General features: G+C 39.3%; 1 protein-coding gene across 4 annotated transcripts in view; it reads right to left on the bottom strand.

Moving 5' to 3' along the window:
* Positions 1-12,529, bottom strand: part of Smg1 (SMG1 nonsense mediated mRNA decay associated PI3K related kinase) — a 102,076-nt gene that overhangs the window by 6,865 nt on the left and 82,682 nt on the right. For all 4 annotated transcript variants that reach the window (XM_057779857.1, XM_057779858.1, XM_057779859.1 and 1 more), the window contains 9 exons: positions 9,671-9,821; positions 9,394-9,583; positions 8,764-9,233; positions 6,701-6,835; positions 4,671-4,823; positions 4,232-4,411; positions 3,876-4,103; positions 3,077-3,288; positions 2,853-2,959 (listed from right to left, as the gene is read on the bottom strand). In XM_057779857.1, the coding sequence (XP_057635840.1) occupies positions 2,853-2,959; positions 3,077-3,288; positions 3,876-4,103; positions 4,232-4,411; positions 4,671-4,823; positions 6,701-6,835; positions 8,764-9,233; positions 9,394-9,583; positions 9,671-9,821 (1,826 nt within the window). The remainder of the gene's footprint in view (positions 1-2,852; positions 2,960-3,076; positions 3,289-3,875; positions 4,104-4,231; positions 4,412-4,670; positions 4,824-6,700; positions 6,836-8,763; positions 9,234-9,393; positions 9,584-9,670; positions 9,822-12,529) is intronic.

The following is a 12,529-nucleotide window of genomic DNA, read 5'->3' as shown; positions in this document are numbered from 1 at the left end:
TGCGCGCGCGCACACACACACACACACACCCCACAAAAAGTGTTCCTTAATGATTGGGGCTGGGAAACACAGTTGAGTAGTTTAGAGTACTTGCTGCTCTTATAGGTTCTTGTTCAACTCCCAACATCCATCCACACGGTGACTTAAAACTATTGGTAAATTGAGCTCCAGGATAGTTAGTTGACTGACACTCTCTTCTGAACTATTGAGGGCACAAGGCACCTATATGGTGCACAATGCAGGCAAACCATTCATACATTAAATTTAAAAATCATAAAGGTAGAAAAAAAGCTTCCTCATCACCCTCCTAAACCACTTTTCCCAACCAATCTCAATCCCTCTGCAACTCTCTGTCAACTACAGAATGGCTCTCTACCAGAGACATTATAGTCACTACACATAACTGGGACCCATGTCAGCACATCACTCAACCTCATGGTCAAAATTTCTTCTTGCAGTAGATGGTTAATTAACACAGAGACCCACAACTTAACATTAGAGAGAAACTTTAGAACATTCAACCCTAAATGGGATATCTGTAACACACTTTTCCCTTCAAGACTCAACAATCTATGCAGAAGCAGAAAGATTTTAAAAGCCAGAGGTGGTGGATGACTCCAGGTCAACAGCATTTTCCAGACACAACAAGGCTGATAAAACAGATTATTTCATGTGTGTGTGTGTGTTTTTTTTTTCTGTGTGTGTTTTGTTTGTGCTTCTAAGACAGGGTTTATTCATGTAGCCCAGGTCATCCTGGAACTTTGTACACCCGTCTGGCCTTGAACTCAGAGATCTGCCTACCTCTGCCTCCTGAGTGTTGGAATTTTGTTTTTAAAAAAGAAAAAAATATATATATAAGACATTGGGAAGGAAGGAAGAAAGGGAGAGAGGGGAATAAATAAATAAATCTGGGGGAAGTTGAAGTAGGAGAAAGACCATGGCCAAAACATACTGGAGTAGAAGCAGCAGCAGCAAGGCTGATGGCTACACCTTAAATCCAGTTCCCAGGAGGCAGATGCAGGCAAATCTCTGTGTGTGTTCTAGGCCAACCAGGCTTAGCAGTGAGATGCTCTTTTAAAAATAAAAAGTATCCTAAGTGTTGGGTTGAAGAGATGATTTAGCAGTTAAGAGCACTGACTGCTCTTCCAGAGAACCCAGGTTCAATTCCCAGAACCCACATGGCAACTCACAACTGTTTGTAACTACAGTTCCAGGGGACCTGATACCGTCATGTAGACATACATGCAGCCAAGAAACCAATGCACATAAAAAGGATGGATGGATGCATGGATGGATAGATGGATGGATGAAGATGTCAGCATAGCTTGATATACTTTTAGGACATTAATTAATTTTACATAAAGCCATTACCAATTTAACAGTAACTGGTAAAACCCAACAGAAAACCACACTCACAAAATGATCTATTGTGAATATATTATTATTTAAAAAACGTAGAAAAAAAGCCAGGTGGTGGTGGTGCACGCCTATAATCCCAGCACTCGGGAGGCAGAGTCAGGTCGATCTCTGAGTTTGAGGCCAGCCTGGTATACAGAATGAGTTCCCGGACAGCCAGTTCTCTCCCACAGAAAAACCTTGTCTCAAAAACAACAAATAAATAAAAGAAAAGAAAGGAGGGGGGAAACCCTACAGATGCACACAGTAGTTTTCACGGCTTACTTTGAAATGAAAGATTCCAAACAGATTTTTCTAATCTAATTCTACTATTCTAAAGTACCAACAAGAAAAAAAAGTTAGATCTTAAAATTAAAAGTCTGAAGCCGACTTCAGAAGCATGTAGAAGACACCTTCAACTACAGACACTCGGGAAGCAGAGGGATCTCCAAGAGTTCAAGGGCAGTCTAATCCACATACCAAGTTCCAGGACAGTCACAGCAATGCAGAGATGTATCAAAATAAATAAAAAGTGAAGAAGTAAGTAAGTAGAAAGAAGAAAGTCTGAGATCACTTAAGTCCCAGATTTGCAAGCCTCCTGCCTTGGCCTCCCAAGGACTGGGATTATAAGCATGCACCACCATACTTGACCTTAGCTATTCTTTATAAGGAAAATCAATCCATTTATTTTAAATTCAGAATATAAAATTCTTATTTTAAATATAGAACAATATTAAATTCTATTACATTTGCTGATTGTTTTCTTTTTCAGTTTGGTTTGTAAAGATTTTATTCGATTTTGTGTGTGCGCACGCGCGCAAGTGTGGGCGTGCATGTGCGCGTGCACCCAAAGAGGGCAGAGTGGGCATTGGATCTCTTGGAACTGGAGTTACAGGAAATTTTGAGTTAGGAACTGCTCCCATCTTCTGCAAGAATGGTAAGCACTCATCGGTCTTTTGTCTTATTTTTTGTTTTTTTTGTTTGTTTGTTTGTTTGTTTTGAGACAGTCTTATTATTAGGTCAGGCTGATCTTAAACTCACAATCTTTTGCCTCATCCTCTAATGTAAAGACATTAGAAGCATGTACAACCAGGCCTAGCTCTTAAGGTAAAATTTTTCTTTTTTTCAAGACAAGGTTTCTCTGTATAGACCTGGCTGGCCTTGAATTCAGAGATCCTACCTCTGCCTCCAGAGTTCTGGGATTAGGCATGTGCCACCAACACCACCCAGCTAAAATAAACTTTTAAACCACCACCATGCTTAAAGAGTATTTTACAATACATGTATTTCTGCTATTTAAGTTCTTTTAATGATAATTATTGAGCCTGGTTATATGACAGTGTTAAAGACTCCTTGAAAAGGTAGTGACTATAAACACAATAGACCTTCACCCATCCCTAAGCACCTAAACCTGTATGTATAAACTGTCAACACATGAAGATTGGCCTCTTTCATACCTGCAGCAAAGGATGGCTGGTAAGTAGCAGATGATGTTGGACTTGAACATTCGTTTGCTGCGTCGGTGACTAACGGTGATGCAAAACTCACTAAATTATTATAGATACTGAAATACAAAATTTATGAAACATTTATTTATGAAATGTTTTTATCAGGTAACTATTTACAAATACATCAGTAAATACTTAGGCTTTGCTTCTACGTCATGAGAGTTGACCGTTACCTCTGGCTTTGTGTCTTCAGTTCTTTCAAGGTTGGAGTGATTTCCTGCAGCATTTCAACATGTTCTTGACTTCGAACTTGACCCATGGCCTGGACTAACGTGAACAAAACTGTCTGAATGTTGTCTTGCCATGATTTGTATTCAGCCAGGAACTGCCTGACACTGCTCTCATAGGGGATATCTTCAGCATCTGCCAGAGCAGCCTCTTCATCCTGCCACCAATACACAATACATTAGTAACAGACTTGTTTGTTCAAGCAATTCCTCTCAAGACAGTCACCTTGTGATCAAGAGGTAATAAATGATCTAAACGTCACTGTGTTTGATCTGCCTATTATATGTCAGTTTCTTTTATTTACAGGATCTTTATTTCTAGTACCAAATAAAAAGAAATATCAAAATGATGAAGTACTTTAGTCTTCTGGGGGAATGGATTTTCTTATTAATCATACTAAATAGGGTAGTGGAAGAGGAGACAGTAGTTAATTCACTTCGGAGAAAAGCTTTATTTGTTTGGAGACACAAGTGGGGAAGAAGAAACTAAAAACCAAAATAGCTGTTCCACCGGACACTAAGTTCATCTATTTAAGCCTCAGATTCTCTTTGTACAAAAATCATGTCTGCTTTAGAAAAAAAAAAAAAAACAGTTGCTGAAAACACATTGTGACCTAGTTACAAACAAGTTGCAAGATGTAAATTGAGAAGTTATTTTTTATTACAAAGTGTCACAACTTTCCACCAAGATATGACCTATATATAAGGTCTTGAGTCAGGAAACTATGTCAGTGAGATGCATTACCTTAGCCATGGCTTTCAGGAGATGCTTGACATCCCCAAGCTGCCGGTTATGACCTGTGAGCACAGTCTTTACACTGTCCACTAAGCTCTGGATGGTCTCACAGACGGTCTCTATCTGTTGCTCCTTCTCTGTCTGAACAGCCCTCTGGGTGGACATATCCTGGGTCAACTGTTTGTGTGCTGAGAGAAGCCACTCAGAACTGCCAATGGGATGTTCAAGAGTTGTGTCCTAAATAGAATAAGCATTAATTGGAACAATTTGTTATATTACTTAGTCTTAAATAATCACAACTTTAATTTGTGTTGCTGGCCTTATTATTTTTAATACTTCTAGTTAGTTACTCCCACAGGACTTACCACTCTCTGTAACAAACGAAGCTCTAACTCAGAGACTGAACTGTTGAACTGTGACGCAAATGAACACATCTGCTGACATCTTTTGATTAGTTCAAATAAGGTGGCATCCAGGCTTAAGGCTTCTGCAGTTCTTGTTCGTAGACTTTCAAAATGAATGATGTTGCTGCAGAGAAAAGTGACCTGTGAAGAGAGAACCCACACAGGGTGGGGAAGAAGACTGATGATGTGAAAAACAACACTACCTATGCATTTTAGAATCTGAATGAGAACTGGTTCTGAGAACATAAGACTCTTATGAAAACACACCAATTGTTTACAAAGGCTGTTAAGTAGTGCACATCAGTATTCCTAGATCTGAAATAGCAAAAGCGCACCCAAACACAAAATTCTAATGCTTTCATAATCTTAAAACAATCACGGTAGGTTCAGGATGCAGTACCTGGTTTGCTCGCTGGCTCTCTTTAAGAACAAGATTTCTTCTTTCAGCTATTGTTGCTTCAAAATCTTGTAGTACTGGTGCCAGTGCAGGATTGGCACCACCTGCCCACTTCAGCCGCTGCTCAATACTTGCTTCGAGGGCTGCTAGTTTCTCCTGTAAAAGTCAGCAGAATCCCTGAGCCCTTATCACACTCTCCACTTTATGTTAAGCATTTTATGATTAGTCAGAGTCAAAAGAAGCAAGGGCGGGCATGCTTAATTTAGAAAACACCTCAACCACCTCTGTTTTGAAGTTAATCTTGATTTTTTTTTACTTTATTTATTTTTATTTTATGTACATTATGTTTTGCCTGCATGTATGTCTATGTAAGAGTGTCAGATCTTGGAGTAATAGTTGTGAGCTGCCATGTGGTGCTGAGAATTGAACCTGGGTCTTCTGGAAGAGCAGTCAGTGCTCTCAACCCCTGCACAATTTCTCCAGCCCATTCACCCTGATTTTATTTGCATATTTAAGGGTCAAAGCTATCGGGAAGAAGAGATTTTTAATTCCCCCCCCTCTTTTTTGGGGGGGATCCAAGACAAGGTTTCTGTGTAGCTTTGGAGCCTGTCCTGGAATTAGCTCTTGTAGACCAGGCTGCCCTTGAACTCAGATCTGCCTGCCTCTGTCTCCTGAGTGCTGGGATTAAAGGTGTACACCACCACCACCCAGCAATTTATTTTCTTGACATCTATAGCACTTTCATGTTTTTAGGATTTTTTTTCAGTGTTTGTTATTGTCGTTTTTTTAAGTAGTTTTTAAAAAATTAAATACGAACAGTTTCAGGATAGCCTGGGCTACAGGGTAAGAACCTGTCTCCTCTATGCCAAAATGAGGAGAGAAAAAAAGTCCAAACATTACTGGAGATGTATGAAACTGAGGGGTAGCCTCTGTTGTCTAGCAAGTATGAGACCATATGTTCAATTCTTAGCATAAGAAAAATAAGTTTAAAAATTAAAAGAAGGAGGGAGGGAGGGAGGAAAAAAGAAAAAATGGTTGGGGACATAGTTCAAAGCTCAACTGGCAGACTGCTGGCCAACTTCAAAGAACTAAGATCAAAAAGTTTCACTTCAAAAATTTAAAATACAGCCAGTCAGTCGGTGGTGGCACACACCTCTAATCCCAGCACCAGACCTCTGAGTTTTTTTTTTTTTTTTTGGTTTTTCAAGACAGGGTTTCTTTGTAGCTTTGGTGCCTGTCCCGGAACTAGCTCTTGTAGACCAAGCTGGCCTCAAACTCCCAAAGATCCGCCTGCCTCTGCCTCCCGAGTGCTGGGATTAAAGGCATGCGCCACCACCGCCCGGCTAGACCTCTGAGTTTGAGGCCAGTCTAGTCTACAGAAAGAGTTGCAGAACAGTCAGGGCTATACAGAAACCCTATCTCAAAAAAACAAACATACAAAAAAAAAAAAATTAAAAATACTATATTAGTATTGCATTTCATATTATACTATTAAATTATATAATCAGAAATGTCACCAACTATCTGAGTTATATACATGTCTTCAAGACCAGATTTATTTAAAAAAAAATTCGTTTTCTTTCAACACAGCTGAAAGCATATAACCAATAACAATCATTTAGAAACATGCCTGCTGCCTTGAACATATTAAACCCTTTATCTACAAAAGCAACCAAGTTTCAAAGTAAACAGGGAAATCATTACTGTAAGAGTCCCTGGCCTTGGAGAGTAAGAGGGAAAAAAAATTTATCTATTTGTTCTCTTATGAGAGAAAGAAGGTATGGTGTTAAAAGAGTGGGAGGTGGAAGCTCTGGAGGAGATGAGGGAGGGGAAACTGGCCAAAATATATTCTATGAAAAGCTCTTCATTTTCACTAAAAACAAAAAAAATTTAAAAAATTAAAATGAAAGTGAAAAGGGATTATGTTATACTCCCTTGGCTTAGAAGTCAAAGACAGACACAAATACAATGAACATCACTAGTTAGTTACTTGGCAAATCAGAATGTGCTAATAGCAAGACAGTCAAACTCACCTGAACAGTCCCAATCGAAGTCTCAATCTGACTGAGAGCATGCAGTTTCTTCTTCATGCTGGTCAGGATTGCAGACCGAGGTGGAGTGACTGACATGGCTTGTGGTCTATTGATAAGGAGGTCTTCGTGTTGCCACTATTTAAAGAGAAAAGGAATGTAGTACTAGCAGAACAAAACTTCAGATAAATAAGCGAAGGGTAGCACGAGGTAAGACTGGGAGAAGACAGAAAATTGAGTGGCAGTGAAGGGACAATTGGTGAAAGAAGTACCACATCCAACTGAAAAGTCCCCTGACATGGGGATGGCTAGTAAACCTCAGAGATCACTGACACATTCCAACAGGAATTCTTAAGACAGCTGATAAGTCTTATATTAGGTAGGCATACCCAAAGACAACTGACCTTTCCAGATCTAGTGGCATAAACCTGTAATCCCAGCACTTGCCAAGACTGAGACAGGAGGATAACAACAAGTTTCAGGTCAGCTTGAGCTACATTTAAAAACAAAATAACTTTAAAAAAGTATACTCTGGCCGGGCAGTGGTGGCACACGCCTTTAATCCCAGCACTCGGGGGGGGGGCAGAGGCAGGCGGATCTCTGTGAGTTCGAGGCCAGCCTGGTCTACAAGAGCTAGTTCCAGGACAGGAACCAAAAGCTACAGAGAAACCCTGTCTCGAAAAACAAACAAACAAACAAACAAACAAAAAAAGTATACTCTGTCTTTATGATGTGTGTGTCAAATCTCTAGGTAAGAGGATGCAGTGAAATTAGTTTGGGGTTTGATAGGATTGTCTAGCAAGGAGACTAGACAGAAAAAGAACTCTTCACACTATCAAACCATTTTTCTTTTTTAATGTTCTGACAGTCATTTGGGCTACAACTAATACAGGAGCTGGGGGTATAGTTTAGTGATGCATCTAACATAATGTGTAAGGCCTTGGATTTGATTCCTAGCACCAAACAGCAAATGATAATCTAATAGTTATACATTATGCTTACAGTTTAAGTGTGCCCAAATTTAAAAATGGAGAGGATTCCTAACAAGTTTCCCTTAACGTTAACTGTCAATTTTAAATTTCTGGCATTTGTTTTTTATTATTATTACTATGATTTTAGACAGGGTCTCATATAGATAAGGCTGGCCTCAAACTTGCTACATAGCCAAGGATGAACTTCAACTTCTGATCCTCCTGCCCAAACAAGTGTGTACCACCAAATCCAGTTTATGCAGTACTGGACTTTGTACATGAATTGCCAACTAACATTCCCAACCTCAGCACTGATAAGTTTTAAGGTAATAACATCCAAAATGTACATTATTTCAAAGCATAAAACATTTTTGTAATTCATAAAGCATTACCCCACCCACCCCAGACAATGTGTGAGAAGCAGGACTATTAATACCCAACTAATATGAAGTAATAGCTAGTGAAAATAAAACCAAAATAACCACTGCTTATGCCAAAACTGATTCCAAAAACTAACATTCTCCAATGCCTTTAACTTTTTTGATGCTACTGATAATGTCGAAGCCTATATTTATCAAAGAATAAATAAGGAAGCCATCCCTGAGTCACACTGTGCATACCATCTTCAGAGATAGCTGCCTAACCCTCACAAGTCATCTTCCACAAGGGATAGCACCCCTCTATCTATAGATAGGATATCAGAACTAGGTTTGGTTAGAACCTAATCTGTTATCCCAAGGCCTGTGCTAACATGAGAAAATAGGCATCTATAAGCAGTTTTCAAAATAAAGGCAGATTTACTTAGATCCAAAGCTATATATTGTATTTGAGAGCATCGTAAAACCTATTTAAAGATAAATTTAATCATAAATCCAATAATACAGGATGAAGATCAACCTATATCATGAATAAATACAACTGTTACAAATTATATTCATGATCAATACTCATTGTTACTCAACACATTAACTGCAAACACAAAAATAATCCTATAAGTATTCACTTTGGTTTGGCACAGTTGAGGCAGTTTATATGTTTTTTTACACTGGCATACATGTGTATAAGGAAAACCACACTAAACAGCAAACTGCTCACCTGGAACATGGCGATGTGCAGCTGCACCCGCTGTAGGCTTGTTTTACAGGAAGAAATGCTGGTTTCCAGTCTGCGCACCAGGTCATGCTTCTTCCAGGCTGTGTCATAGGAGCTAGCTAACACAGTAGCCCTGTTCATAACCAACTGTGAGAACTTCCCTACCTGGATGTTGTGCTCTACAGCTTTCTTACACAGATCATCTACAGAAACTTTGCTTTCAGCACCAAAGTCCTTTGCCTCCACCTGAGCGATGATGTCTACACCTAGGGCACTGATAAAGCTACACAGTGTGAGCCCAAGGGCTTGGTTTGGAAGTCCTATCAAGAGCTGCCTTACAAAGTCAGCTGTAAAGGCCTTGATAGGCTTGGCCATTTGGTCTTCACTGAAGCAAGAGTTTCTAAAGAGGGTTTTCACATTGACAATCTGCACAGGTCCATTAACTGTATTTTGATCTTCAAGTGAACTTGATCCTAAAAAAACAAAAATCATCTTAAAACAGGTCCTGAATGTTAAGATTAAACAGCTTATCTGAAGCACTGAGAATTCACATGTGTGCAAATAAAACAAGCCTGCTCCATCACTATCCCTTCGAAAGTGCTAACACAGCCTAACCCAGTATGCCATTATTACCTGACAACGTTTTAGAAAAGGTACCGCAGAGCCTGAAGAACTCCTTTATCGTCTGTAGTCTTTTTAAAAAGAAAATCTCTTCTAGCACCTGACGGTGATTATCATCATCAAAAAAATTGACTTGGGTACTCCTGGCTTCCCGGATAATATCAATCTTCCTCCAAGCTACAGGAATTTCCATCTTGTTTAACTATGTAAGAAGAAAGAAGGAATGTTCACTTTCTCTGTGAATGACTACTGCACTTAACACCTTTCATGAAACCAAGTTAATGTTTACCTTTTCAACTAATAAGCCAAAAGCAGTTTCAACTTGAGCAAACATGCCATCAAATGCTACCAAAAGCATCTGGCCAGCTGACATTTTTGGTGTTTCATCAACTGAACCATTTCTTGGTTGAATTAATTCACCATACTGAGCATGCAGCATTCTAGAGAAAAAGAAAAGGGCATTAAAAACCTCACCTGAAGGAGAATTTGTTTGGGGCAACACAAAAGCCTGTAAGTCTCAGAGCTGCTGTGCAAAGCCTACAGAGGCTAGCATTATGGGAACTGCTATGAGAAAATAGTATTTAGTGCCAACTGCATTATAAAATCCATGACTTCAATTCATTTTTAATAATATGTAATAACTACTTATGTGACCTAAATTTTACGAAAGTGAATGATACCTTAAAAAATACTACATTAATATATAAGACTGTCAAGAATAACCTAATTCTAGGTGCAGTGGTGTCATAGCCAGGCAATTGGAACTAACTTTAGACAGTAATGGAAGTACCTGCCACTTGGAATATGCAGTTTTGAATTATGCACATTTAAAAACTTCAAAAAAAATTTTGAGCATGGCAGATGACAACTTTCATAAACAGCAAGGCATGGTGTTACATGACTATGAACCCACCAATGGGAGGCCAAGACAGGGGGATCCTGCAAGAACAGCCAATCAGTGACATAATGACTCTTACAATTTAAAAAAAAAAAAAAACCAAAAATAACAAAAATAAAGAAAAGAAAAGCAGAACAATACAGCAAGACACTTGATATCAACCTCTAGCTTCTACATGTACAGACACGGGCACATGTACTTGCATTCACACACCCAAACACACAGCAAATAAAGTGAGATCTGAAATTCAGTAAAAGATATGCCGAGGGGCTGGAGAGATGGCTCAGAGGTTGAGAGTACTGACTGCTCTTTCGGAGGTCCTGAGTTCAATGCCTAGCAACCACATGGTGGCTCACAACCATCTGTAATGAGATCTGGTGCCCTCTTCTGGCCTGCAGGCATGGAGGTTGAACACTGTGTACATAATAAATAAATATTAAAAAAAAAAAAAAAAAAAGATACGCTGATTTAAGCCAACTTTGGGCGGGGGGGGAGGAGGCAGAGGGAAAGCGAGGCAGGGACAGGGTTCCTCTGTAGTTTTGGAGCCTGTCCTAGAAATCACTTTATAGACCAGGTTGGCCTTGAACTCAGAGGTCTGCCTGCTTCCAGAATGCTGCGATTAAAGACGCGCGCCACCACTATCCAGCTTAAGTCAAATTTTTAACCATTGCTTGAAATGATGATACTGCTGTTATGTGAATATTTTAAACAACTTTTAGTTGGTACCTGTCTACGTTATTATACTCTTATGAAGCTACAGCTAAAAAGTAACAGGGGAAAAAAGAGAATTTCTAAATACAGCACTGACATGAAGGAATTGTTCCTACATTTTTGTTGAAAGATATGTTCATATTTTGTATTTCCTGTATTACTTAAGAAAAAATTATAGGGGAAAAATACTTCAAAATAACTAAAGGGGAGGCTGTTAGAATGGCTAGATAAAGGCAGATCCTATCAGGTTATCAAAGTCCAACGACCTGAGTACATTCCACAGAACCCAAAAAAGGTAGAGACATGCAAATGACAAAGTAGCTCCTCTGATCTGTATATGTGCACAGTGGCAAGAGAACCTCCCCATACATAATAAAAATTAAACAAGGGAAAGAATGTAAACCAGAATGAGCAGATGCAGACATCACATGTGAGGAAAATAAAAAATCTTCACTCCTTCCTCTCCCATGTAAGGAATTTTCAATTCCCATGTAAGGAAATCAAGTGGGCATTATTTCTGTCCCTCCATGCCCCTTACCCACTTATATTTTCTGCCGTGAATTCAATGTCAGAATGCCAAAGAAAGAGATCCTAAATCTCTAGACTAACAAGGGGGCATAGGGCTCAGTCACAACAACAATGTAGATCTGGAGAGCTCTGTAACCTTAATGGGTTCCAAAGTCCAACTGCCTTTCTGGATTATATAAAAGCAAAGAATGTTTAATCTCCCAAACATAAATATGAACTAAATTAAAACTTTGTCTGATGTGGGGTACCCATTTCATCAGTCAAGTTCACCTCAGATGCTTCAATGGCTTAAAAAAAAAACTCACACTGAGAGCTGGCAAAAGAGCTCACGGGCTAAAGGTACTTGTCATACAAGCCCAACAACCTAAGTTAGGCTCCAGAACCCATGTAAAAGTGGAAGCAGAGAACTGACTCTATAAATATGACCTCTGACTTTCGCATGTGCACCAGAGCACCTCACCCCCCCCCAAACACACAAATAGCAAAAAATAAAACAACCCAATACACGCACTGAACTTTATGCATATACATGTAGCTATAGCAACAAAAGGGTAGTGGTGTGCACAACAAAGACCTGTATAAAGCTACTAAAGGGAACAGACACTGAAATGAGTATGTGTTATTAGCAAAATACAAGCATGTTCCGTGACTTTCCCATTGCCCATTTCATGACACTGCTATTGTACTATAAGCAATAAACATGCAAGTAAGGTCAGACAAGAGATGAACTTGCACATGACTGCAGACAATCTCTAATTAATCTGTAATTATTATGAAGTAATGAACTTGTTTTTTTAAAGGCATGAGCATGTATCAGTAATCAGATTTGTCCTAAAAATTGAAAGTAAATTTAATTAGGTTAGAGCTCAGAATCTCATTACCTGGCTGCCTCCTAATTCCTACCACCTCTCTTTTTCTCTGACAGGATGACTCAAACTGGCCACGTCCTTGCCTTAGTCTTCAAGGCCCTGGTATTACAGGCATGGGTCACCACCGCTGATCTGCCAGCTG

Source organism: Chionomys nivalis, chromosome 8, assembly GCF_950005125.1.
Source record: "Chionomys nivalis chromosome 8, mChiNiv1.1, whole genome shotgun sequence".
In the NCBI taxonomy this organism is placed as follows: Eukaryota; Metazoa; Chordata; class Mammalia; order Rodentia; family Cricetidae; genus Chionomys; species Chionomys nivalis.
The sequence above is the reverse complement of the archived record's forward strand: the minus strand, read 5'-3'. Positions and strand labels throughout refer to the sequence as shown.